Source organism: Martes martes (assembly GCF_963455335.1).
Source record: "Martes martes genome assembly, chromosome: 4".
Lineage (NCBI taxonomy): Eukaryota > Metazoa > Chordata > Mammalia > Carnivora > Mustelidae > Martes > Martes martes.
In genome coordinates, this window is record NC_137891.1 from 117245581 (window position 1) to 117273482 (window position 27902).

At 39.0% G+C, this 27902-nt stretch overlaps 1 protein-coding gene across 2 annotated transcripts; it reads left to right on the plus strand.

Moving 5' to 3' along the window:
• The first annotated feature begins 1646 nt into the window (after positions 1–1646).
• On the plus strand, positions 1647–27653 carry LOC308341178 (guanylate-binding protein 7-like). Of its 2 annotated transcripts, none has more exons than XM_080800915.1 (11): positions 1647–1942; positions 5456–5651; positions 16007–16134; positions 18338–18447; positions 18650–18852; positions 20848–21093; positions 21982–22262; positions 23853–24065; positions 25143–25245; positions 25584–25777; positions 26678–27653. In XM_080800915.1, exons 2-11 carry the CDS (start codon positions 5462–5464, stop codon positions 26894–26896), a joined length of 1887 nt encoding a protein of 628 aa, XP_080657041.1. In that variant the 5' UTR covers positions 1647–1942; positions 5456–5461; the 3' UTR covers positions 26897–27653. The 2 variants fall into 2 exon arrangements, with proteins under 2 accessions (XP_080657041.1, XP_080657042.1); XM_080800916.1 differs by having other exon boundaries at positions 18650–18789.
• The last annotated feature ends 249 nt before the right edge of the window (positions 27654–27902 follow it).

Below are 27902 nucleotides of genomic sequence, written 5' to 3' on the forward strand. Positions count from 1 at the left end.
AAACAAGGAAACTAAATGCTTATACATTCAAAAACTACAAAACATTGCTGAAAGAAAGTAAGGAAGACATGGGGTGTCTGGGTGGCTCAGTTGGCTAAATGTCTGCCTTTGGTTCATGTCATGATCCCAGGGTCCTAGAATCAAGCCCCATGTCAGGCTCCCTGTTCACTGGGGAGTCTGCTTCTCCCTCTCCCTCTGCCCTTACCCCTGCTTATGCTCTCTCTCACTCTCTCCCCCTTTCTCTCTTTTTCTCTCTCATAAATAAAATAAGGGTAAATTAAAGAAGATAAGAATAAACGGAAAGACATCTTGTGTATATATGGATTATAAGACTTAGTGAAATAAACCAATCACAAAAAGACAAAAACTGTAATTCGACTTATACGGGATAGCTAGAGTAGTCAAGTTCATAGAAAGAAAATGTAGACTGGTGACTGCCACGGACTGAGAGAGAGGAAAACTAGGAATTACTATTTATTGGGTATAGGATTTCAGTTTTGCAAGATGAAAAGTGTTCTGGTGATCACACAACAGTGTGAATATCCTCAACACTGTACTGTATACTTAAAAAATAGTTAAGATGGTTACGTTATACATATTTTACCACAATTAAAAATAAATGTTATTGCTTGCATTCCATCACATATCAAAGGAAATGGGTCCCGTTAAAATTGACAATTGGAAATTTGTTGTCTGATACCACATTCCATGTAACAGCTTTCTTAATTCAAGTCTGGTTTTAAGGAATTGTTTTTGATAGTATTATAAACAATGAATCTCAAATATCTCTTAGTACTTAGCTTTTACCATGTTATTTTCAAAGAGCCAATTTCACACAAACATATTAACAAAAATGTAATTAATATTCTCACTGTCTTTTCAGTTCACTCAGAACATTTTCGGCAGAGGAAAGCAGACAGTGAGCCAAAGGCCGCAGAAATTCCATGGCACAGCTCCTATCTATCCATCCAGAAGGCAACACATTGTAGTAAAAGAGTAATTGATTACATAGTCCAGTTCTGTAGCTCAATACCATGGAATGCCTTAAATTCATATTTTTGTCATTTTTCCAGAATTATTGCTCATACTAAAGTTCAGATACGAAAGAGAGTACCATAATAGAAGAAAAAAAATAGAAAAACATTTTTGTAGCATGTTAGGTTTTTACATTTTTTTGTTCCTATTTCTTTGCTTATTTTAAATAAATATCTACTTGTGAAATTTTCTTTGTATTTGAGTGAACCCTCAAAATGTATAAGCTTCAGTTTCCCAAAATCTGCATCCACCCTAGGGGGGGAAAAAATGGATAAACTGTGATTTAAAATAATAGTGATTATTTCTGAACTATAAAATAATAATTTCAAAATTATATATACATATCCCCTAATTTTATATGTATACATATGCATTTTATTGTTATTTTTAAAATGCTTATGTAATACCAAGAAGGGCTTTTTTTTTAACAAATTAAAAAAAAAAGGCAGTGAGAGAACACATAACCAAGTAAAAACTTAAAACAGACTAACAAAAACCTCTCCCTGACAAAGTACCCCAGAGAAAAGGCTGTTCAAATATTCTCAACCTACTTTGCTCACATTCACTCCCACTGCTTCGTATTTATTGGGGGTGCCAAGGAAACCCAAGCCAGCTGTGCAGGAGGAAGGGGTGCGGGAGAACCAAAGATGTTCTACTTCGCCTCATTCACACAGTCAGGTATCCTGACGGGTAGACGTGAAAATCCACATAGATGGAGCAGGAATAATGCCTCTCCTTTCGATTTCGGTCTCCATCCCGAACCTTCATGAAAAGCATGGCTGTAATATCCGGTTTGCTTTAAGTTCTAAAGAGAACAGACCCTCTCCGTAGAAGCCAGACGCGGGAGCGCGAAAGGATAGGCGAGGGCAGCTGAGAACGTGTCCCCTGACTGCAGCGCCCGCCCTAGGTAAGTTCGCTGCTAAACTTGGTCTTCCGTGCATATAGCCGCTAACTAACAACAACAACAAATTCCCAAACGCAGACTCCACGCTGGCAAGTCGCAAAGACAGCAAAAGAACCGGGAGGGTGCTAGATGGTGTGTGCCCTTTGGGGCGCTTTGCTTTGGCGGCAAAGCCACGGCGCGCGCGCACCGTGTCCCCGAATGCGCGGCTCCTCCTCTGGCGTCCCCCCAGGTGTGCATAAAAAACCCGGCACGGAAGGAGTGCATCCCACCGCACCCACAGAAAGGGGGATGAAGCCCCTTCTCAGAATGAAGGACCAAACCCCAGAGCCCCGGTCATGTCGCAGAGGCCCTGCGTAGGGTAGGGTTGCTCCTTCCACTTCCCAACGCCCTTCCCCCGCAAACAGGTCCTGCCTGCGCCCTGCTGAGCTTTGGAAAAACAAAAAGATGATCCTTACCTTAGAGACAATTGGAATCTAAAATTTGGATTGTCGATTGTTCTTTAATTAATAACGTCCAATATTCTGAAAATACTACAAATCTATATTACATGGAATAATTCATTGGCATTCTTCCTAATCCATTGTTAATCAACTGTTAAAAATAACTGTGTGACGAAACTATATGGTTTGTTCATCAGGCACTGTTTCCAAATGCACAATCCCCACAAATAATAACTGGCAGTATTTATTAAAAATACAGGTTTTGAGCATTTAACCATCACTCCAGATAATTCGTACAGACAGTACCTTAGGAAACCAATGATCATTTATCTGTATAGAATAGAACTGTCTCATTCTACTTGTTTATTTTGGAGATAAAGGTTCTTGCTTTGCATGAAAAAAATTTGAAATCATTTTATAATATCATCTCTTCCCCAAAACTTTTCAAAATATTAATTATGAGAACTCTACATTTCCTCCTGACACAGTATTACAAAACTCATGTTTTACTTCTAATCTCTTCCAACCATCCATAGAAAAGAAGAGAAATTGCACAGAAGTCTGTTAAGAATCAGATTGATTTTTTTTAAGAAAAACTATTTTAGTTTCCGTATTATTTCTTGGTATTCCCCATTTACAGAACTTGTTGCTTCAATACTCCATGGTTTAACAGGTTCATTGTAGAAACAGTACATTAACTGTGGAAAATTTAATGTATTGGGGAGTTTTTGTTATTGTCCTGTACGGTAATGGATTAAGCAGGAATTACTTTTTTTTTTTTTAACCCGTAACACTGATAAGAAAGTCAAGATTTACAGCGGTAGGTTCCTTTTTCAAGGTCTCCCAGGCAGTAGATGATTAGAACTCTTAAGTGGTGAACCACAATATTTTCCCTCCCAAATCAGTGCTAACATCTGGTCATGTCTCTCTTTTGCCCCTGCCCGACACCGTAATACCCTTCTAGTCAGTGGTTCATGCTGGTTCAGCTTCTGCCAACTCTGGCTTCTCTTGGGACAATTTGCTGCAGTAATCATTGTCTCCTTGTCACCAGCTTTTATTCGTGGGAAAGAGTTGTCACCATTTTTCCCAAACCAATTTTTTGCCTTCTGGAATTTCACCCTGAGATCATGAACTGAGCCAAAGGCAGACGCTTAACCCACTGAGCCACCCAGGTGCTCCTTAGATACTTATTTTTAAGAAATACTTGCATAACATTTATTAGGTATCAAATATAATTTTAAATGTTCTGTATGTATGTATTCTGGGATGTTTTTATTCTACTGGCCCTACAATTTAGTTACTATAAGAATTCCCATTTCACAGATGAAAAAAACGGAGGCCCGGAGAGATATCTCTCCAGCAGTCCCACAGCTTGTAAAGATGGATCCAGTACTTGTGCCCTGGCAGTTGGGCTCCAAACACAGAGTATGATGCTGTCTCTCTTTGTCAGTCATCCCTGTCTCTCCAGGATCTTCAATCTTTCTCTGTCTCTCTCAATCTTATCTCCTTGCTCTTGCTCTAATTTAACTGTGCTCTACATTTCCCTGTCTATTACTAACACCTTTGACAAATCCCTTTTGTGTGCCTAAAAGTGCATGCATATTTGCCATGTAGTTAATCATCTTTGTTTCTCAGAAGAAACAAATGGACAATATTTTATATTCCCACAAAATGTGAAAAGCAAATATAATATTGAAAAGTTATGTAATGAGGCATTCTTTATCCAGAAATCATGCTTGATTACAGACTGATATTTCAATTAATGTCTCAAACCAGCTAAGAAAATTGTAATTGTGTATCACAACTGTCCCCAAATATACAGGATTATATTATCTAGAGCAGTGAGTTCAGTTGTCTTTCTTGAAGGAGGTGCTTAATTGTGCCCAATGAGCATTGATTTACTTGTGGGAATGCCCTCAGAGGGGTACCTTTGTACATGAGAGCTCCTACCACTTTGGGTCCCATACTGCTTGAATGACTATTCAAGTAACCCCACCTTAGGCAGAGGGCTGGAAGCAGTGTGGGGACACGTGAATGTTACTAAGCATTATCTTAGACTAAAGGCACAGCAAATATTCTTTGGCAGGTCTCTATCTTTTGGTATGATGGAATGTTCCATTCATTTAGATAAAACAACCAAGGCAGAATCTAGCTCAGACATGGGGCTCTGTCAGATCCGGGAAGATCCTTAAACACCCTTACAACTGGCTCTCTTTGTTGTAAACTTATAAATGGGAAATATTTTCCAGTTACATGAATGAATCCTGGACCCATATATTTCTTTAAGCACAATGTATAAAGATCTTGAATGTTGAGACAAGCTGCATTATTATTTCTTCTCCCTTCTTTTACGCTCACTCCCCCAACCAATCTGCTTTGTGTTACTGCCCTTTCATGAAATCTGTCCTCATCACGGACACTGATTACCTTTATTTTGTCTCTTTCTTGGAATATTCTGTATATAATTCCACCCCCAACAACCCCTATCCATTGCTGTGTATTTCATTCCCTGCTTACTTTTCTCCAGACCACTCAATATCATCTAACACATATCTTCGCTCATTGGTTTTTTTGATTACCTGACTGCCCCTACTAGTCTAGAACTCCACGAGGCAAGAGTTTCAGCCACTTGTTCACTTCTGGATACTGAGCACCTACAACAGTACAGCACAGCTGCACTCAATAAATATTTGCAGCACTGATGAGCCACCATATTATCCTGGAACTCTTAGAAACTCTTCTGACTACTCTTCTCATCTATCTTTATGTTTCATTCTGCCTTACCCCCAGCATATTGGTTTTCTCGGGTCTCCATCCCCATCCTTTGCTTTCTTTGTTGTATTCATTTTATACATCTCTTGGATATGGTTATTTTAAGATTCATTTTAAGATCAATAAGATAAGAGATGAAAGGCTTCTGTCTCAAGCTTTGACACACTAACTAGGGTGCATAATTTACCCTTAGAAATGGTGTCTGTATTCCATAAACAGAAAGCTGATAGGTGTATAGTTTGTATGACCATCAGAGGGGACTTTGGACTCTTGCATTATATTGAGCAGCTCTTCTGGATTACAGGTCACCATGGCATCTGGACCCACCATGACGGCCCCCCTCTGCCTGGTAGAAAACCAGAAAGAGCAGCTGACAGTGAATCCAGAAGCACTAGAGATTCTTAACAATATATCTCAGCCTGTGGTGGTGGTGGCCATTGCAGGGCTGTCTCGGACAGGAAAATCCTACTTGATGAACCGCCTGGCGGGACAGAACCATGGTGAGTGTTGTCCTGGGACCGGGGCCATTTGCTTGGAATCATTGATAGTGCAGGCTGGTCATGGTTCTTCTAGTGTCATCTTAGGGAGGAGCCTAACTCCTCCCACTGAAGAAAAATTCTAATTCTCACCACCAAATCTACAACTTCAACCCAACCTTTCTACAAAATCTCATTCTTTTATCTAGTAAGAAAGAAGAGTCTCCCAACCCTATCAATAGATCCCTCTACTTGTCCTCTGGATCCCATCCACTCTCATCAGCTTAGCTTCTGCTGTGATCCCTTCCCTTCCTTTCTTTTGCGTCACTTTTGCCCAATCTACACGATCATTCCCAGCAGCATAAAATTTTATTTTATTGTGTCGTATTCAAAAAAAATAGAGGAAAGGAAAAAGGAAGGAAGAGAAAGGAGGGAGGGAAAAGCCTGTTATTCCCAAATCTCAAGGGAGCGAAGATTCATTTTTTTGTTCATAATAAATTTTGATAAATTACACTCCCTTTCTTTCTGTATTCAGTATTTTCTAATGAGTGAACTATATCTCGCACAGAAAAGTGTATAAAACAGTCATGTACTATAAATTTATTAAATGAAAAGTGATCACCTGCATAATCACTGCTCAGGTCAAGAAGTTTAACATTACCAAGATTGAAAGCCCAAACCACTTTTCACATTCCCATCTGTGTTCACTAATGTTTTTCATTTTCATGGCACTTATTTAAAATGGTTCACTGTCTATGTAATTCAAAAAAGTTTAATTTGATCTGCTTTTAAAGTTTATATAATTAGAATTATACTGCATGCATTCTTTTGCATATCGATTTTCTCATCAAGTTTATAAAAATCATCCGCTTTTTTATATGTATATGCAATTTATTTATGTTAACTGCTTTATACTGTGTAATCATATGAAGATATCACAATTTTTCCCCATTTATTATTAATGGATGTTGATATTAGTCCCAGATTTTATTCTTTTTGAATTCAGCTATCATAAATGTTTTTGTGCTTATATTCTGGTACTCAACCTTCCCCTGTTGATTATACACAGAAATGAACTTGCAAGATCACGGAGTATATTTGTTTTCAGCCTTTCCAGATAATATCAAACAGTTTTTCAAACTTTAAGTACAATTTACATGATTACTAGCAGTCATGGAGATTTTTTCACACCCTTATCACCCTCTGGTAACTGTATAGTCATATGGCATATATCTCATTATAAGTCAATCTGAGAACATTCTCACACTTATTTGCTGTTTGTATTTCCTATTTTTTCAGGGCAAATATTTTATTTCTCCTTTATTTCCTCCCCCCAACTTCATAAAATCTAAAATTTTTATTGAATCCACAATATTCTTTTTTCTAAAGATTTACTTATTTAATTTAATTAATTTTCTTTTTAAGATTTTATTTATTTGACAGAGAGAGACACAGCAAGAGAGGGAACACAAGCAGGGGGAGTGGGAGAGAGAGAAGCAGGCTCCCTACCAAGCAGGGAGCCTGATGTGGGGCTCGATCCCAGGACTCCAGGATCATGACCTGAGCTGAAGGCAAATGCTTAATGACTGAGCCACCCAGGTGCCCTAAGATTTATTTATTTTAAAGAGAGAGAGTAGGAGGGGCAGAGGGAGAGGGAGAGAATCTCAAAATGACTCTGTCCTGAATGTGGAAACTGACATAGGGCTCTATCCCATGACTATGAGATCACAACCTGAGCCAAAATCAAGGGTCAGGTGTTTAACCAATGAGGCCACCCAGGTGGCCCAAAGTATTCTTTTTTTTTTTTTAAATAATCATCTGTAATTAATCATGTAAAATGTGAGGGAAAAAAACCTAAACAATTTATTTATTTATTAAATTTATTTAAGTTTTGTTTCTTTGTTTGTTTAATTTTTTTATAAACATATAATGTATTTTTATCCCCAGGGGTACAGGTCTGTGAATCGCCAGGTTTACACACTTCACAGCACTCACCATAGCACATACCCTCCCCAATGTCCATAACCCCACCCCCTTCTCCAGACCCCCCTCCCCACAGCAACCCTCAGTTTGTTTTGTGAGATTAAGAGTCATTTATGATTTGTCTCCCTCCCAATCCCATCTTGTTTCATTTATTCTTTTCCTACCCCCCAAACCCCTCACATTGCCTCTCCACTTCCTCATATCAGGGAGATCATATGATAGTTGTCTTTTGCTGATTGACTTATTTCGCTAAGCATGATACCCTCTAATTCCATCCACGTCATTGCAAATGGCAAAATTTCATTTATTTTGATGGCTGCATAGTATTCCATTGTATATATATACCACATCTGCTTTATCCATTTATCTGTTGATGGACATCAAGGTTCTTTCCATAGTTTGGCTATTGTGGACATTGCTGCTATAAACATTCGGGTGCATGTGCCCCCTTGGATCACTACATTTGTATCTTTAGGGTAAATACCCAGTAGTGCAATTGCTGGGTCATAGGGTAGCTCTATTTTCAACTTTTTGAGGAACCTCCATGCTGTTTTCCAGAGTGGCTGCATCAGCTTGCATTCCCACCAACAGTGTAGGAGGGTACCCTTTCTCCCCATCTTTGCAGCATCTGTCATTTCCTGAGTTGTTAATTTTAGCCATTCTGACTGCTGTGAGGTGGTATCTCATTGTGGTTTTGATTTGTATTTCCCTGATGCCGAGTGACGTGGAGCATTTTTTCATGTGTCTGTTGACCATCTGGATGTCTTCTTTGCAGAAATGTCTCTTCATGGCCTCTGCCCATTTCTGGATTGGATTATTTGTTCTTTGGGTGTTGAGTTTGCTAAACTCTTTATAGATTTTGGGTACTAGCCCTTTATCTGATATGTTGTTTGCAAATATTTTCTCCCATTCTGTCAGTTGCCTTTTGGTTTTGTTAACTTTTTCCTTTGCTGTGCAAAAGCTTTTGATCTTGATGAAATCCCAATAGTTCATTTTTGCCCTTGCTTCCTTTGCCTTTGGCGATGTTCCTAGGAAGAAGTTGCTGTGGCTGAGGTCAAAGAGGTTGCTGCCTGTGTTCTCCTCAAGGATTTTGATGGATTCCTTTCTCACATTAAGGTCCTTTATCCATTTTGAGTCTAATTTCATGTGTGGTGTAAGGAAATGGTCCACTTTCATTTTTCTGCATGTGCCTGTCCAATTTTCCCAAGACCATTTATTAAAGAGGCTGTCTTTTTTCCATTGGACATTCTTTCCTGCTTTGTCGAAGATTAGTTGACCATAGAGCTGAGGGTCTATTCTGTTCCATTGATCTATGTGTCTGTTTTTGTGCCAGTACCATACTGTCTTGATGATGACAGGTTTGTAATAGAGCTTGAAGTCCGGAATTGTGATGCCACCAAATTTGGCTTTCTTTTCCCATATTCCTTTGGCTATTTGAGGTCTTTTCTGGTTCCATATAAATTTTAGGATTATTTGTTCCATTTCTTTGAAAAAAATGGATGGGATTTTGATAGGGATTGCATTAAATGTGTAGATTGCTTTAGGTAGCATAGACATTTTCACAATATTTGTTCTTCCAATCCAGGAGCATGGAACATTTTTCCACTTTTTTGTGTCTTCCTCAATTTCTTTCATGAGTACTTTATAGCTTTCTGAGTATAGATTCTTTGCCTCTTTGGTTAGGTTTATTCCTAGGTATCTAATGGTTTTGGGTGCAATTGTAAATGGGATTGACTCGTTAATTTCTCTTTCTTCCATCTTGTTTTTGGTGTAGAGAAATGCAACTGATTTCTGTGCATTGATATATCCTGACACTTTACTGAATTCCTGTACAAGTTCTAGCAGTTTTGGAGTGGAGTCTTTTGGGTTTTCCACATATAGTATCATATCATCCGCAAAGAGTGATAGTTTGACTTCTTCTTTGCCAATTTGGATGCCTTTAATTTCTTTTTGTTGTCTGATTGCTGAGGCTAGGTCTTCTAGTACTATGTTGAATAGCAGTGGTGATAATGGACATCCCTGCCATGTTCCTGTACTTAGCAGAAAAGCTTTCAGTTTTTCTCCATTGAGAATGATATTTGCGGTGGGTTTTTCATAGATGGCTTTGGTAATATTGAGGTATGTGCCCTCTATCTCTACACTTTGAAGAGTTTTGATCAGGAAGGGATGCTGTACTTTGTCAAATGCTTTTTCAGCATCTATTGAGAGTATCCTATGGTTCTTGTTCTTTCTTTTATTAATGTATTGTATCCCATTGATTGAGTTGCAGATGTTGAGCCAACCTTGCAGCCCAGGAATAAATCCCACTAGGTCGTGGTGAATAATCCTTTTAATGTACTGTTGGATGCTAGTGGCTAGTATCTTGGTGAGAATTTTCACATCTGTGTTCATCAAGGATATTGGTCTGTCATTCTCTTTTTTGATGTGATCCTTGTCTGGTTTTGGGATCAAGGTGATGCTGGCCTCACAAAATGAGTTTGGAAGTTTTCCTTCCATTTCTATTTTTTGGAACAGTTTCAGGAGAATAGGTATTAATTCTTCTTTAAAGGTTTGGTAGAATTCCCCTGGGAAGCTGCCTGGCCCTGGGCTCTTGTTTGTTTGGAGATTTTTGATGACTGTTTCAATCTCCTTATTGGTTATGGGTCTGTTCAGGTTTTCTATTTCTTCCTGGTTCAGTTGTGGTAGTTTAGATGTCTCTAGGAATGCATCCATTTCTCTCAGATTGTCAAATTTGTTGGCTTAGAGTTGCTCATAGTATGTTCTTATAATTGTATTTCTTTGGTGTTGGTTGTGATCTCTCTTCTTTCATTCATGATTTTATTTATTTGGGTCCTTTCTCTTTTCTTTTTGATAAGTCTGGCCAGGGGTTTGTCAATCTTATTAATTCTTTCAAAGAACAAGCTCCTAGTTTCATTGATTTGTTCTATTTTTGGGGGGGGGGGGTTCTATTTCATTGATTTCTGCTCTGGTCTTTATTATTTCTCTTCTCCTGCTGGGTTTAGGCTTTCTTTGTTGTTCTTTCTCCAGGTCCTTTAGGTGTAGGGTTAGGTTGTGCATTTGAGACCTTTCTTGTTTCTTGAGAAAGGCTTGTACCACTATATATTTTCCTCTCAGGACTGCCTTTGCTGTGTCCTACAGATTTTGAACCATTGCATTTTCATTATCATTTGTTTCCATGAATTTTTTCAATTCTTCTTTAATTTCCTGGTTGACCCATTCATTCTTTAGAAGGATGCTGTTTAGTCTCCATGTATTTGGGTTCTTTCCCAATTTCCTCTTGTGATGGAGTTCTAGCTTCAGAGCATTGTGGTCTGAAAATATGCAGGGAATGATCCCAATCTTTTGATACCAGTTGAGACCTGATTTATGATCCAGCATGTGATGTATTCTGGAGAATGTTCCATGTGCACTAGAGAAGAATGTGTATTCTGTTGCTTTGGGATGGCATGTTCTGAAAATATCTGTGATGTCCATCTGGTCCAGTGTGTCATTTAAAGCCTTTATTTCCTTGTTGATCTTTTCTTGGATGATCTGTCCATTTCAGTGAGGGGAGTGTTGAAGACCCCTACTATTATTGTATTATTGTTGATGTGTTTCTTTGATTTTGTTATTAATTGGTTTATATGGTTGGCTGCTCCCATGTTAGGGGCATAGATATTTAAAGTTGTTAGATCTTCTTGTTGGACAGACCCTTTGAGTATGATATAGTGTCGTTCCTCATCTCTTATTATAGTCTTTGGCTTAAAATCCAATTGATCTGATATAAGGATTGCCACCCCAGCTTTCTTCTGATGTCCATTAGCATGGTACATTGTTTTCCACCCCCTCACTTTAAATCTGGAGGTGTCTTCGGGTCTAAAATGAATTTCTTGTGGGCAGCATATTGATGGGTTTTGTTTTTTTTTATCCATTCTGATACTCTGTGTCTTTTGATTGGGGCATTTAGTCCATTAACATTCAGGGTAACTATTGAGAGATATGAATTTAGTGCCATCGTATTGCCTGTAAGGTGACTGTTACTGTATATTGTCTCTGTTCCTTTCTGATCTACTACTTTTAGGCTCTCTCTTTGCTTGGAGGACCCCATTCAATATTTCCTGTAGAGCTGGTTTGGTGTTTGCAAATTCTTTCAGTTTTTGTTTGTCCTGAAGGCTTTTTATTTCTCCTTCTATTTTCAATGATAGCCTAGCTGGATATAGTATTCTTGGCTGCATGTTTTTCTCGTTTAGTGCTCTGAATATATCATGCCAGTTCTTTCTGGCCTGCCAGGTCTCTGTGGATAAGTCTGCTGCCAATCTAATATTTTTACCATTGTATGTTACAGACTTCTTTTCCCGGGCTGCTTTCAGGATTTTCTCTTTGTCGCTAAGACTTGTAAATTTTACTATTAGGTGACATGGTGTGGACATATTCTTGTTGATTTTGAGGGGGGTTCTCTGCACCTCCTGGATTTTGATGCTTGTTCCCTTTGCCATATTAGGGAAATTCTCTACAATAATTCTCTCCAATATACCTTCTACTCCCCTCTCTCTTTCTTCTTCTTCTGGAATCCCAATTATTCTAATGTTGTTTCATCTTATCATGTCACTTATCTGTTGAATTCTCCCCTCGTGGTCCAGTAGCTGTTTGTCTCTCTTTTGCTCAGCTTCTTTATTCTCTGTCATTTGGTCTTCTATAACACTAATTCCTTCTTCTTCCTCATTTATCCTAGCAGTAAGAGCCTCCATTTTTTATTGCACCTCATTAATAGCTTTCTTTATTTCAACTTGGTTAGATTTTAGTTCTTTTGTTTCCCCAGAAAGGGCTTTTATATCTCCAGAGAGGTTTCTCTAATATTTTCCATGCCTTTTTCAAGTCCGGCTAGAACCTTGAGAATCATCATTCTGAACTCTAGATCTGACATATTACCAATGTCGTATTGATTAGGTCCCTAGCCTTTGGTACTGCCTCTTGTTGTTGTTTTTTTTTTTTTTTTTTTGTGGTGAGTTTTTCCACCTTGTCATTTTGTCCAGATAAGAATATATGAAGGAGCAAATAAAATACTAAAATGGTGGCAAAGACCCCAGGAAAATGTGCTTTAACCAAATCAGAAGAGACCCCAAATCATTGGGGGGAGAAAGGGGATAAAAAGAAGTTGAGAAAAAAAAAAACTAAAAAAAGAAAACAAATAAAGAAAAAATATAAAAAAGAAAAAAATATATATATATATATTAGACTGGTGACTTGAACAGGTCACCCACTTAATTTTGGGAGTATTTTGGTCTCTTAGAAGAAACTACCTCCCAAAATTTTAATGAATGAAAAACATATTTAAGGGTACACACAATGAAGGGATGGAATATGCCTATAAAGATGAAAAAAATTTTTTTTAATTTCTAAAAAAGGAGTTGATAAAGTAAGTTGGTTGGGAGAATAAATAAAAAGAAAGTGGAGAGAATTTTCTTGGGCTGGAGACTAGAACAAGCCCGGAGTAGATTTAGGGTATATTTTGATCTATTAGAAGAAGTTGTACCCCAAATTTTTTAGAAGAAAAAACCTATGTGTATACAAAAAATAAAGTTAGATACAATGAAGGATAAAATATGACTATAATAATGAAGGTTCAAAAAAGATTATTATTTTTTATGAAAATGATTGTTAAGATAAACTAGTTTAAAAACGTTAAAAAAGGAAAGGGTAAAAGTTAAAAAAAATTTAGCAGAAGAAAAAGAATTTTAAAGAAATTAAATTAACTGCAAGACTAAGGAATCATGGGGAGAAAGCCATGAGTTCCATGCTTTGCTTTCTCCTCCTCTGGAATTCTGCTGTTCTCCTTGGTAAGTGAACTTGGTCTTGGCTGGATTTCTTGTTGATATTCTGGGGGAGGGGCCTGTTGTAGTGATTCTCAAGTGTCTTTGCCCGAGGTGGAATTGCACCACCCTTACCAGGGGCCGGGCTAAGTAATCCGCTCAGGTTTGCTTTCGGGAGCTTTTGTTCCCTGAACGTAGAGTTCCGGAGGATGGGAATGAAAATGGCGGCCTCCCAATCTCTGGCCTGGAGGAGTCGAGAGCTCGGGGCCCCACTCCTCAGTGTGCCCTCAGAGAAAAGCACTCAATCACTCCCATCTCCCTGGCCTCTGGATGCGCTTGGAGAAAAGCACTCAATTACTTTTGTCTCCCTGACCTCCAGTTGTGCTCCGAGCTCACCCAGCCTGTGACCAGTTCAAGGTAACCCCGAGCTGAGAGCTCACTCCTCAGCTCTGTCTCTGTAGCTGGCTTCCCCGCTCTAATACCTGCGAGTTCTGCAACACTCAGACACCCCCGATCCTTCTGTGACCCTGAGGGACCTGGGGCCACGCTGACCCCGCGTGGACTTCACCCCAGTTTAGCCTCTGGAGTGATGTCCCTTAGTGGTGCAGACTTTTAAAAGTCCTGATTTAGTGCTCCGTTGTTCCACCACTTGCCGGGAGCCAGCCCCTCCCCCCTCGGTCTATCTTCATCGCTTTGGATTCAATTCTCTGCTGGTCCTACCTTTCAGAAAGTGGTCAATTTTCTGTTTCTAGAATTGCTGTTCTTCTCCTCTTTGATCTCCTGTTGGATTTGTAGGTGTTTGCAATGGTTTAATAAGCTATCTAGCTGATCTCCTGCTACCTGATGTTGTCTCAGCCTGCTACTTCTCCCAAAACACTAATCAATTTAAAATCTCAGCCTTCCGTGCTCAGCAGGGAGGCTGCTTAAGATTCTCTCCCTCTCCCTCTGCCCCTCCCTCTCCTACTGTGGAGGCACATGCGCTCACATACGTTCTCTCTCTCTCTCTCTCAAATAAATAAACCTAAAATCTCAGCCCTTTCCTTTGTGGTTACAGCAACTTAGGAGAAGTCTACAGCATTTACTATCTTAGCTGGCTCAGATACTGATATTGATAACATACTTTTTTTACTTGAAAATCAATGCCTAAAGACTTGATTAACTGTACAATTTTGAATCATCAGTGATAAGTGTCCCAGAAGTCACAAGAAGTCTAAAGGTGGCTTCTAGGTCTTATACAATGTCCAACACTGTGCTATTTACTAACAAACATTGAGTTTTCCCTTCAATGTTACAGTCTTTATAAAAATAAATATTATAGTTAGGGTCAACGTAGTCTGTTGTTCAGAACAATGTGAATGTTCTTATTGTTTCCTGATGTGGAGTTTTGTTTTTGTTGTTTAACTTAGTTGTTCCTTATGGTTCTTACTGGCGCTTTAGGAAAATTTCCCCACTATCCTATAGGACTCTCTGTCTCTTTAGAACATGCAGCTATTATTTTCAAATGTATTAATTCCTCTCTGGCCCAACACCACTAGAGGTTGAACCGCAGTACACTAAATTCTCAGGATCCCACATACCCATCCATTACCCTCCCTCCTTCCTCCCTTCCTCCCTTCTTTCTCAGTCTATAGTTTTTCCTTCCTTCTCTCTCCCATTTTACTCCTACTAGTTTCTAAGCAAAATATCGTGTCTTTATTTTTCTTTTAAGGAAAATTCTTGACCAATCAGAGAAGGACACTTCCTTGTCTGACCCAAATAAATTCATAAGTTTTATTTGAGGGATTCAATATTAGCTAGGGAGTTTCAACAATTCCTTTTTCTTTTCCACTCAAGATGACATCAATAATAACAAGGCAATTTCCCAGTGGACTGCATGGTCACGAGAGTCCATCCCTGCTCTAAATTTCTGGAAGCCTTCTAACTACTTCAGAATCTCAATTCTGAATTACTCCCCTATTCCAATACCATACCAATTTTTCTAAATATACTTTTGGTTTTCTTACCATCCATCTCAAAAACTTAAGTGATTTTCTTATCTAACAAATGCAGTCTACTTATCTAGGCATTCAGAACCTCACATTATGGATAACATGCCTACATTTCAAGATTCAGTCCTCACTGCTCTCCTACTAGGCAACTGTTGGGACAGAATTGGATTCAAGTGACAGCTCAGTGCTATCCTTCCCATGTCAGTGTCTTCTCCATTTAGAGGCTCTCTCTTAATAATAACCCAGATAAGGAAAAGGAGACGCTATATGAAGAGTGAACCACAAATGCAGAGTTCTTGTTTCAGCCTCCTTTCTAATTCTACTTGTGGATGGATTCTTTTTCTTTCCTCTTAAGGGTCAACTAAAACTACACAGGTTGGTAGAGTTTATATTAATCTTTCACCTGACCTATTTGAACCTCTACAGGTGCAAGTTGAATAGGGAACCCAAAGCATTTCTTTAGAAAGTTCTTAATCTGAATTAACATTAGATTGTCACCAAAATGGAAAACACTCTTCTCCCTGCTGGGCCCTTACTTTCTTACAAGTTTCACCACTGTAGCTCCTGGGCAACCTGGATTCTCCACTGTCCCTGTATGTTGTGGACTCCTCCCTTGCAGGTTTCCGACTGAACTCCACAGTGAGATCTGAAACCAAGGGCATCTGGATGTGGTGTGTGCCCCACTCCACCAAGAAGAACCACACCCTGATCCTTCTGGACACTGAGGGGCTGGGGGATTTGAAAAAGGTAAGGCAGGGAGTTGAGAACCCTTCTTGGCTCTTGCCTATGAATTCACCACCTCAATTCAACTTCTGTGACATATCTCCACAAATAGTAAGTGTAAATTATGAATAATGAGGTTAGATTCTCTTACCTTGAACTTTTTTTCCTTGAGAGCACACATATTTTGGTATTTGGAGGCAAGATATTCATCTTATTTTTAACACCCGGGTTAATGACACAATTTAAGAAGTAAAACCAGGGCTCTCTGCTAAGTACTAGAGACACTGCAGTGAAGAAAGTAAAGACCCAGAGGCCAGCTGGGGAGATATCAAGTACTTAGTTCAATCAGTACAGAGTGTCATGGATCCAACCTCGTTTTAAGTAAGGATTAGATTTAAGCTTTCCTGGTGAAATAACATGTAAAATATCTAAATTGTAACTCATCAGGTCAATGGGACTACCAGTTAAAAGCTATAGATTCATGACCTTGAATATATTAGTCTTGAAAATAAGGTTTAAACAAAGTAATCTATTTAAATAAACCCCAGAAAATCTTCAGCTGTTCCAAGAACATTCATAATGATTTTAGTCTAACTTGCAGGACTTTAAAGATTAATTCTTCACCGACTTCTAAAAAGCATGATCTTGACAAGCAGAAAACAGTGCAAACAGGATACTTGTAGGTGTGTTGTCTTTACAGTGTTAAGTACAATCAGTACTTTCTCCTTATTTTATAGAAGTCTGAGTCTACATTGTTGCTGCAGTAGACTGTTTGATTCCAATATTGCTTCCCCACCTCCTCAGAATAAGTAAAGGAGAAATTTAGAAATTCTGAATTTAAAAAAATTTTAATGTTTTAAAACTTCAGAAATTGTAAAGTGCTCAATAAAAAATAAAGTATAAAACAAAAACAGAAGAGAAAGTAAAACAATACGTATTGGGCCTCATGAATTCATCTCACCGTGTTTGAATTTTAACAAGTTTTTTCCTTCTTTGAATGTACCAGCAACTTTTCACACTAAACAACAATAACAACAAGAAATCCTACTTACTTGTTACTTATTTTACACGGCCCCTAAGTTAATTCCCGATGAATTAGATCTACTCCAATTATCACCTCCCTCTGCCCCCCAAAAATGAAGAGGGACTTTTAATGATGAAAAATGTCATATTTTGGCCCAAACTTTTTTCTTTTTATGTAATTTCTTTTGTTTAAAGGACCAAAACATATTATATTACTAATAACTGATGGCAGCAGAACATTTTGATAAATTTAGAACATGTGGTATGATTTAGGTAGTGTGTAATTCTGTTTTCCTGGCCTTCAGTGCCGCTCACATACTGTCCTGAGTCTCCTTCCCAGCCTTGTTGTCTACTCCCACACATTTACACATTGCTTCAGCCAAAGGGAATAATTTTATCTTTGTATGACTGTGCTTTTTAATGCTGACTTGACTTGTGTTAGTCTTTCTACCTGCATGATCTTTTCATTTCCACAAGTCCAAGTCCACAACTTCATCATTTCTTTAAAACCCAGCTATTTTTAAATTTTTTAAAATATCTCATTTATTTATTTGAGAGAAAGAGAGAACATGAGCAGGGGGAGGGATGGAGGGAGATGGAGAAACACACTCTCTGCTAAGTATGAAGCCCAACACAAGGCTTGATCCCAGCACCCTGAGATCATGACCTGAGATGAAGGCAGATGCTTAATCAACCAAGCCACCCAGGTGCTCCAACCCAGCTATTTTTTTTTAACCTACTGCCATAATTTCACAGTCAGAAGTAATGTCTTGCTCAGAATTCCCAGGACACTTCCCCCCCGCCCCCCGGGTTTGGATTTACCCCGTGTTTCTTTTATATTTTAGCTTTTGGCTCTACTCCTGGCAGAGATCATTAACTTGGTTGCAGGTGTATGTTTACTTATTGGTCAGCCAACCCAGAAAGTCAACTTCTTGAGGGCAGGGACTAGCATATGGAACTTTGCATCCACCTAATCAAATGCACCGCCTGGCATTTAGAAGAAACTCAACCAATAACTGTTGAATTTAACTGAACAACATTATGTTTCTAATGTTGACCATGACACATCAGATTTGCTGTGGGAATAATTTCCTGTTTATTGGTGCATACCTACTATGTTCCAGTCACCGTGATATGGAATGGAAATGCTAACAAGTAAATGAGGAGTGGACTCTCTAGTCTTTTGCTTTAATGTGCTTTCTAGGTCGACCCTAAGAATGACTCATGGATCTTTGCCCTGACTGTGCTTCTGAGCAGCACCTTGATCTACAACAGCATGGGCACCATCAACCACCAGGCCCTGGAGCAGCTGCAGTATCCTTCCAGGGACCAAACCACCAAGTTTCATTGAGTTTACAGGAATGGCAACTGAGACGGTCATCTTTCCTGTGACTTAACTGTCATGGTTGAGGAGAAGGGAACATGAGACATAAGTTAATGTTTATAAAATTTGTTTTTAAATACAAGCTGAAAACTGTGGTATAGATAATTTCTCCTTCCTTAGCTAAATTCTCAGCTATGTCACTGAACTAACACAGCTAATCAGGGCAAAATCCTTCTCAACCTCTGAGGAAGTGAAGGACTCCACTGAGTTTGTGAGTTTCTTTCCAGACTTTGTATGGACTGTTCGGGATTTCACCCTGGAGTTGAAGATAGGTGAAGCTCCAATCACCGAAGACGAGTACCTGGAGGATGCCTTGAAGCTGGTTCCAGAGCATGGTCTGGGTGGTGGAAGTTTCAACAGGGGGTTGGGATCAACTAAGCCCTGTCAGTCAGCACTTGAATTCAATTTTTGTTTAACATCGGATTGAGATGCAGTCTTAATAGTGAGGGGTGATTGTTGAATGGCGTTTGGTGATTGTTTTTCATAGATTATTACTTGTGAAACTCCAGCCGCTGGAGCAATCTCATTGAGGAAATTTAAGGGCCAATGTTGAATCAAACGATTTTAGACCAAATAGGTATTGTGAAACATTTTTCTAGGTTATAGTGCTGTAACCTCCTAAGCCCCACATACTTGGGCTCCTTATTGTGTGCTCCTCCTGTTCCATACTGACAGAAATAGCTCATCAGATGAGAAGCTGGTAAACCTAGAATCACAAGAAATAAAAGGACCTAAATTTTGTTATGGAAAAATAGACAAAACATAAAATTTACCATTTTAACCGTTTTTTTAGGTTTATAGCTCTGTGGCAGTAAGTACATTCACATTGCTGTGGAATCATCACCACCCACCCATGCCAGAAGTTTTCATCTTCCCCATCTGAAATTCTTTACCTACTAAAAACTAACTCCCTGGGATGCTTGGGTGGTTTGGTCATTAAGCATCTGCCTTCAGCTCAAGTCATGATCCCAGGGTCCTGGGATCAAGTCCCACATTGGGCTCCCTGCTCAATGGGGAGCCTGCTCCTCCCTCTACCTCTACCCTTGGCTCATACTGTCTCTCTCAAATAAATAAATAAAATCTTACAGAAAAAAAACCTAACTCCTTAATACCCCCCACCCACAGCCCTTGGCAACTGCCATTCCGTTCTCTGTCTCCATATAGGTACCTCATACAAATGGAGTCATACGCTACTTGTCTTTTTGTGACTGGCTTATTTCACTAACCATAATGTCCTAAAGATTCATTCATGCTGTGGCATGTGTAGAATATCTTCCTTTCTAAGACTGAATAGTATTTTTTTTGCATTTATATACCACATTTAAATGACCTAATTTTAAAAATATATTTCATGTTTCTATGAAATATTCTATGAATATTTTACTAGTGCCCAGATACTTACAAATTTCAGAGAAAGGATATTTACATAGTAAATATCCAGGAGGAAAAATGTCCTTCTGGTAACACTCAGATTCACATTGATCTTCCTTAAGATTTCACCTTCTTCTTTCTCACAGTCTTGTATGTTATGTTACCACTTTAATATTATTAATTTACTACATGTAAATTTTACAAGAAGTTTATTTTTATTTTATTTTAGTAAGGTGAATAACTGATGGCACTTGGAAGTAGTACATACTTCTGTTTCATCATTCATGTATTCATTGTTTCAAAGAAATTTATTAAACATCTGACATACCCCCCAAATCATTCTGTGAAGCACTAAGTCAGATATGGTTTGATACAGACAGTGTTAAGGTTTCCAATTACTTTTAAGTTAACCTTACCTTAGAGATGTTCCTGCTAAAAGAACTCCAAACATATTTATTTAGTGTGATTTTTTTTTACTCTGAATTTTAGACATTTTTTTTCTTACCTTGATATTATTCGTCCTCCACCTGATATTTTAACAAGCAATATCTTACTCTTCTTTTGGCATTATTTTATTTTGGGCCCATATTTCATATCTAATATTGGGACAGTCAAATCACAAAAGGAATTCTTACCATTTTTTTTTGTTTCTCAGTCATTTGATAAACATTTAATGAATATGTCAACCACTAAACTCCATAACAGTACTAAGGAAACCAACCATAACTTGCTTCAGTTGGGACTGATGCCTCTCCTCCCCTATTTTCTTGGCTCTGCTCCATGTAGAAATGGAATTTCCTTGCCTGTGGTGATGGCCCAGATTGATTTGAAATGATTGGGTTAAGGGAGATTCACAGGCACAGGAACTGCCATAATGCAAAGATGCCTGGAAATGAAAGTTCTGACTCCCTTACCTAGAGACCACCTTTCAATGATCAGTTTTTTTTCCATTTTTTCAGGCACAAATCCCAAAATCCAGAATTCCAACATGCCCAGAGAGTGTATCAGGCAGTTCTTTCCAAAACGGAAGTGCTTCATCTTTGACCGGCCTACAAATGACAGAAAGCTCTTATTCCATCTTGAGGAGGTGCCAGAAGACAAGCTGGACAGTACTTTCCAGGAGCAATCAAAGAAATTCTGTACCTATATTTTCAATCATACAAAGACCAAGACCCTAAGAGAGGGAATCACTGTCACTGGGAGCCGTGAGTCACCTTTGTCCCAAAGCATGTCTCTGTGTCAGTGTGTGGTGGAGCTTTGATGAGAGCCTGGATTTGTCAGTAATTTTGTTTACATCTGTGTGTAAGTACGGAGAAGCAGATGTTCATGGCCTGAAAAGAAATCCATGTGTGTTTACTCATTAAAGTCTCCCTATGTGAGAGTCTGCTGAGACCTGATATACCTCAGGAACCTAAGCCACTAATCCTAAGAAGACAAGATGGCATTAAAGGGAGGACATCTGTATATTGAGAAATCCTATGGGATAACTTCTTCTCTTGAAGGAGATAGCAGGTTATTTTGTAAATTTATGAGTCAGGTCATAAATAGCAAGCTATGAGTTCCTGCAAGACCACTGAGAAACAGAATTATGTGTCATCTTATGTGTAGGGCAGGCTTCGTGGACATGTAACTTACGCAGTCCTATAGTATCCTGTGTGGAGATGGGCCCATACCTGCTTTAAGATTCTCTATCCCTGTTTTGAATTCTCGATCATGTTCAACTAGGAGTTCACATTTTTGTTTTGTACCGGGGCACACACATTATGCAGCTGGTCTTGTTTGTGTCTGTTACTTCACCTATGTAATCTATTCCTTTTCATTCTCATGAATGGGAAACCATTTTTCCAGTGACACAGGTGCATATTGTATAGTTGGTAATTTTAGTTGTGCTGTGACAAAATGGAAAACAATAAAAGAAAAAACAGGAAAACAATAATCCTGTTAGAAAGGAATAGATTCCCAAAAGGAGAAAATAAAATTTCCTTGTAAATAAGGTGGGGTTTCTTTTGTGATCTTAGAATGATGTTCCATAAAAACTATAAGCCACTGATTGAGACCTTGATATTTATGCTCAAATTCCCTGGCTTATATAGGGCTGGGGACTCTGTTGAAAGCCTATGTGGATGCCATCAAGAAAGGAGCAGTTCCTTGCTTGGAGAACGTGGTGACAACACTGGCTCAGTGTGAGAACTCAGTGGCCGTGCAGAAGGCAGCTGACCACTACAGCGAGCAGATGGCCCAGCGAGTGAGGCTCCCCACAGACACACTCCAGGAGCTCCTGGATGTACATGCAGACTGTGAGAGGGAGGCCATTGCAGTGTTCATGGAGCACTCCTTCAAGGATGACAAGCGGGAATTCCAGAAAAAGCTGGTGGTAATGTGTCTTAGCATTTATCCTTCCTGATTCCTGCCCTCCCAGATTCATGCTTAGAGTACACTTTTTTCCTACTCTGTGCCCCATCTAGCTCTCATGGTCGACAGAGCCTGGGTTCTTGTGAGTGACAGGGCTCTACCAGGTTACTATTCACCTTTTTACTAAAAGATGGGCATTTTATTAAATTTCTATTGCCACATTTGAAAAATTACCCTTAATTTATATAGGCTCACAATTCTGTAGGTCAGAAGGAGGCATAGGATGGCACCATACTCTGCTCAGACACTGCTCACAGTCCACTCACAGACTGGAAACAAGATTTTGGCCAAAATGAGCTCTCAGCAGCAGGCTCTGGAGTGGCTCTAAATTCATTCCTGTTATTGACTGGATCAACTTCCTTTTGATTGTAGGACTTATGTTCCCTTTTTTGTTGGCTTTCTGACAGGGGGTGCTTCCAAGCTCCCAGAAGCATTTTTTATATACCTCCATGTTCTCCTTTCTGCTTCAAGCCAACAATGACACATCAAATTCTTTTCATGTTTTAGCTTTTTTGATTTCCTGCAGATAACTCTCAGAGCTCATGTTCTTACCTAAGACTTCTCCACCTCTATCCTCTAGTTATCTCCATTTCTTATTTTTTTAAAGATTTAATTTATTTGACAGAAAAAGACACAGTGAGAGAGGGAACACATGCAGGAGGAGTGGGAAAGTGAGAAGCAGGCTTTCTGCCAAGCAGGGAGCCCATTTCAGGGCTCAATCCCAAGACCCCAAGACCCTGGTATCATGAACTGAGCCAAAGGCAGATGCTTAATGACTGAGCCACCCAGGTGCCCCTAGTTATCTCCATTTCTTAAAGTCAACTTGTACCATATAATGAAGCCTAACTACTGCAATAAAATTCATCAAATTCACTGAATCCAGGACAGTGGAAGGAGTATACATCAGAAGAAGAAAATCGTAGGGGACAATTTAATTCTTGGGGACAACTAATTAGCATGGGCACCTTCAGTGGAAATTTGTCTCAGTTTATGACCAGCCTAGGAGTGAAAAAACCTCTTTGTTCCTATTGAAGACATGCCAGAAAGTCTGCTGTACTATAATTCTCAAGAGCAGAGGAAATGTTTATTTCTTTTTCTTTACACACTCAAATTCTTATTAGAAGAATTTATGAAGAGTTCCAAACTCTGTTCAGAGTACACTTTAGTCTTTACCAGATGATTGAGTTGTTGGGAGGGCAGGGGTATTGAATGTGCATTTTCATCCATAGCAACACAAATTCTCTGAGGAAACTCTACTTCTAGCCATAATGCAACTTTGTATTGCTGACTGTTAATGGTTGGGTCACTTTTAATCATACTACAGCAGAAAGAACCATGGAGTTCATGTCTTCCAACCCAAGGAAGTAAAGGGACTTTCCACAGGTCACACAGAGAATTGGTCAGAACTAGGACTAAAAGTCTCTTGACTCCTGGTCTGCTCCATGTTCCAGTCTACTCTTAGGTGATTGGGATGCTTTTTCTAAGAGGATGACATTGGACTTTCCCTTCTAATGGCTTCTTTCTATTGGATTTCTCTACATTTCCCTGGCAGGACACCATTGAGAAAAAGAAGGAAGATTTCTTGCAGCAGAATGAAGATGCATCTTTCAAATATTGCCAGGCTATAATGAAGCAGCTTTCAGAGCCTCTGAAGAAAAGCATTTCAGAAAAAACTTTCTCTATTCATGGAGGACATGATCTCTACTTAAAAGCAAAGAGAAAGGTTGAACTTGACTATAAACTGGTGCCCAGGAAAGGAGTTAAGGTAAGGAGTAAAGGGGGAAAGGTTGAACAGTAAAGTGGAGTTAAGTGGTCTTTGTTGTTTCTCCTGAATATCTAAGACTCCAGCACCAGTTTTGGGAAAAAATCAGAGTGAGGCAGTAAGTCCGAATTTTCAGATTTTACATCTACAATTAATTAGGTACTCCTGTAGATACCAGAAATTAAATTCCTCCCAAAGAAAGGATTTACAATCATGAATTCAGGTGACACAAAATACTTGATTCATTTAGAAAATATGTGTTAATATTTGGCTAAGTCCCTGGGGAATGCAAGTATTAGAGACACAACTTGCTCTCAAGATGCTGAGGATTTTACCAGAGATACAGGCAAATAGTGAAGAGGATAGGGTATGATAAAGGTTATACTGGTATTCAAAGATACTAATGATGATGGTGATGATGATAAGAATGGTTAACACATTGAGACTAACTTTCTTTACTGCACATGGTCTTAGGTGCTTTTGTTGGATTATTAATTTAATCCTCAGGGTAATATTATAAATTAAGTATACTACTATCTACATTATGTATTTGATAAATGTGATGCAAAAAGAAGTTAATAAATCGCCTAAGGTCATACGAACAGTAAGTGGTGGAGCCAGTAGGGCAAATCAGTATCTTGGTGGCCATTCAAAGCTCAGATTGCGGTTTAGGAAATTATACAGAAGGTAGTTTCTAGAAGTTTAAGATGAAGTATTTATAGATGTTTTGTTGAGAAAGGCTAGAATAGCTTCCAGGAAGAAGAAAAGAATATCCCAAAACAAGTAAACAATAGGTATAATGTATTTGTAGAATCATGAATGTGATTGGCTATAACCCATGGTGGGGTTGGGGACAGTATCAATGAGAAAGCGATCTCAAGAACTAGGAAGACTATGATGGAGTTTTCCCATTATCATCAATAGACTTGAAATTTATACTGTGGACATAGAAGGAAGGGAATTACTCAGGGATACACAATTTACAGGGTTATATTTGGAGTTTTATTGAACAATTATTTCCATAACGAGAGACTAGATCTTTGTTGCCTGATGTGTATTTGCTCCTTGTTGGTTCCTCAGGCAAATGAGATCCTCCAGAACTTCCTACAGTCACAGGCAACAATAGAGGAATCCATCATGCAGTTAGACACAGCCCTTAATAGAGGAGCCATGGCCATAGCAGGTACAGGGGAGGGTGTGGCTTGTGGTGGAATGGGTAGGTTCCCGCAGGGACTGCTGACAGATCTGACCAGAAGACCTTCTTGCAACAAAGAGTTTCCTCTTCTGCCACAGAACACATGTTCTGTTCAATCAAATCTGAAAATAACAAGACAAGTGGTAGTTGTACATCAGCAGCCAGGCAGAGCCTATATCTTCACACTGAGAAACCTGCCAGCAGTGTGGCCATTTGGTGAAATTACAAATTTCCCAGGCACCATTGCAAAGTCAGTTTAGTCTCTGAGCTTAGGAGATCAGGTCTCACCTGTTCTTTTGTTCCCTTTAAAAACTTTCATGGGTCAGTGGAGAGAGCCAAAAAGGAGGCAGCTGAGAAAGAACAGGAGCAGCTAAAACAGAAAGAAGATGAGCAACGGCAAAAAATGGAGGCTCAAGAGAGGAGCTTCAGTGAAAACCTGGGCCAGCTGGAAGAGAAGATAAAGAAGGAAAGAGAAAACTTTCGGGTAATGCTGGAAAGGATGTTGAAGCATTATCTGCAGGTAAGTATGGCCTGGATTCAGGCTGATTCTCATTCCTCAGGAAGAGAAGGATAAAATTTTAAGCAAAATCATGATCCAAGAGGGAAATACAAATGGCATATGATTTACTAAGTGCCTGAATCCATCTGTATCCTGTTGTAACCCTAAAAACCATATTATTCCTGCTCTTTCTGCAGTGCTAGACTTCAGAGTATACAAATAACATCCCTTGGGGAAGTGGGTTGCTATTTGTGGTATTCATGCAATGGTCCCATGAACCCCAGTTGGGTAGAGTCTTTGTCTTCTAGTCCTATAGAGAACCATTAGAGAGATCTGAAATAGATGTATTTTGTCTTGAAAGTATCTTATTAGGTCTGGTATGAAGTGCAAGACACTAAAATTTCTAAAACTTGCTGCATTTGTTTCCAGACAAATGCAAGACACCAAAGGTTCCAAAACTTGCTCCATCTTCTGAATATCCTGGGATTACTATAAAATATAGAGGAACATCTTTCCTTGGTCCAACCTGGAGCTTGATAAGCAATGCTCTATACAGAATCAGCAGTTACCACTTTTTATTGGACGGTTGTGGCCATGCATCCTCAAGTGGAACTGAGAATGAGCTAGAATTAAAACTGTACTCCTACCCAAAGAGCATCATTTGGGCTAAAGTGCATAGTGGAGAAAGTTCTCAAATCTGATCTAGCCCCAACACCTACCCACCCCAGAGAGAGGGCTGTGAGGACATCTTAGGAAGTTACAAACCATGGATACTCTCATTATCCAGGTCAAAAAGTATGGACACATTGGACATCACCCAAAGAACAATCTAAAGTGGTAGAAAAATAGACACCTATGTTTACTGTTGACTGTGTCTTGATAATTGGAGATCTTAAAAGGTGGACTCTTTTCCTTTTATAGGTCCAAGAAGAATTGCTTAATGAAAGATTTGGAAAGAAATCTGAGGAGTTGAATAAGGAGATAAATCGACTAAAAAAAGAGATTGAGACAGCAAAAAAAAATGATTCACTATTGATTTCAAATGCAATTGAAGTGGCTGGGAAAGTATTAATTGTTGCACTACCTGAAATTTTTAAGCTATTCCATGAAGGGAAGACAGTTCTCAGTGAAAAAAATTAAATGGGCTTAGATTTCTTGTTAAGGATATTATAAAATGAGGCTTCTTTTGCATTAATAATGTAATACTGTGCTCATTTTTGAAATACATGTGTTATGCCACTTTCACACAACTTTATTTTCACATTTTCACACAACTTCATTTACTTTCACACAATTTTATTTATGCTTAAAAATAAAAAGTGAGGGGCGCCTGGGTGGCTCAGTGGGTTAAGCCTCTGCCTTCAGCTCGGGTCATGATCTCAGGGTCCTGGGATCCAGCCCCGCATCGGGCTCTCTGCTCAGCAGGGAGCCTGCTTCCCCCTCTTCTCTTTGCCTGCCTTTCTGCCTACTTGTAATCTCTCTGTCACATAAATAAAATCTTAAAAAAAAAAAAAGTGATTACATGGGGTGCCTGGTGGCTCAATTGTTTAAGCATCCAACTCTTTATGTCAGCCCAGATCATGATCTCACAGTCGTGAGATGGAGCCCTGTGTTGGGCTCTGCACTTAGCAGGGAGTCTGCTGGACATTCTCTCTCTCCCTCTGTCCCTCCCCCCTGCATGCGTGCTCTCCCTCTTTCTCTGTCAAATACATAAATAAATCGTAAGAAAATGATTATAAAAAACATCAGCTCATGGCATACAAAAGACAATTTTTGATTGAATGAACTATTTTTTTAAGATTTTATTTATTTATTCATGAGAGAGAGAGAGCACTAGCAGGGGTGAGGGGCAGAGGGAGAGGGAAAAGCAGACACCCCCCCACCCCACTGCTGAGCAGGGAGCTACATGCAGGGCTCAATCCCAGGACCCAGAGATCATGACCTGAGCCGAAGGCAGATGTTTAACTGACTGACCCACCCAGGCATCCCTAAAATTCATTTAAAGATATATTTTAAATGTTACTGAAAAACACAATAATTTATAACAATGAATCAAAGTAAATATACCAATCCTTATAAGACATATATGATATGTGTGTATATGTATATGTACATGTACATGTATATGATTTGTACATGTACAAGT

Coding starts and splice junctions, on each gene's coding strand:
- LOC308341178 (XM_080800915.1), top strand. CDS start 5,462: ATGGCATCTGGACCCACCATGACGGCCCCCCTCTGCCTGGTAGAAAAC. Junction 5,652..16,006: donor CCTGGCGGGACAGAACCATG/GTGAGTGTTGTC, acceptor CCTCCCTTGCAG/GTTTCCGACTGAACTCCACA. Junction 21,094..21,981: donor AATCACTGTCACTGGGAGCC/GTGAGTCACCTT, acceptor TGGCTTATATAG/GGCTGGGGACTCTGTTGAAA.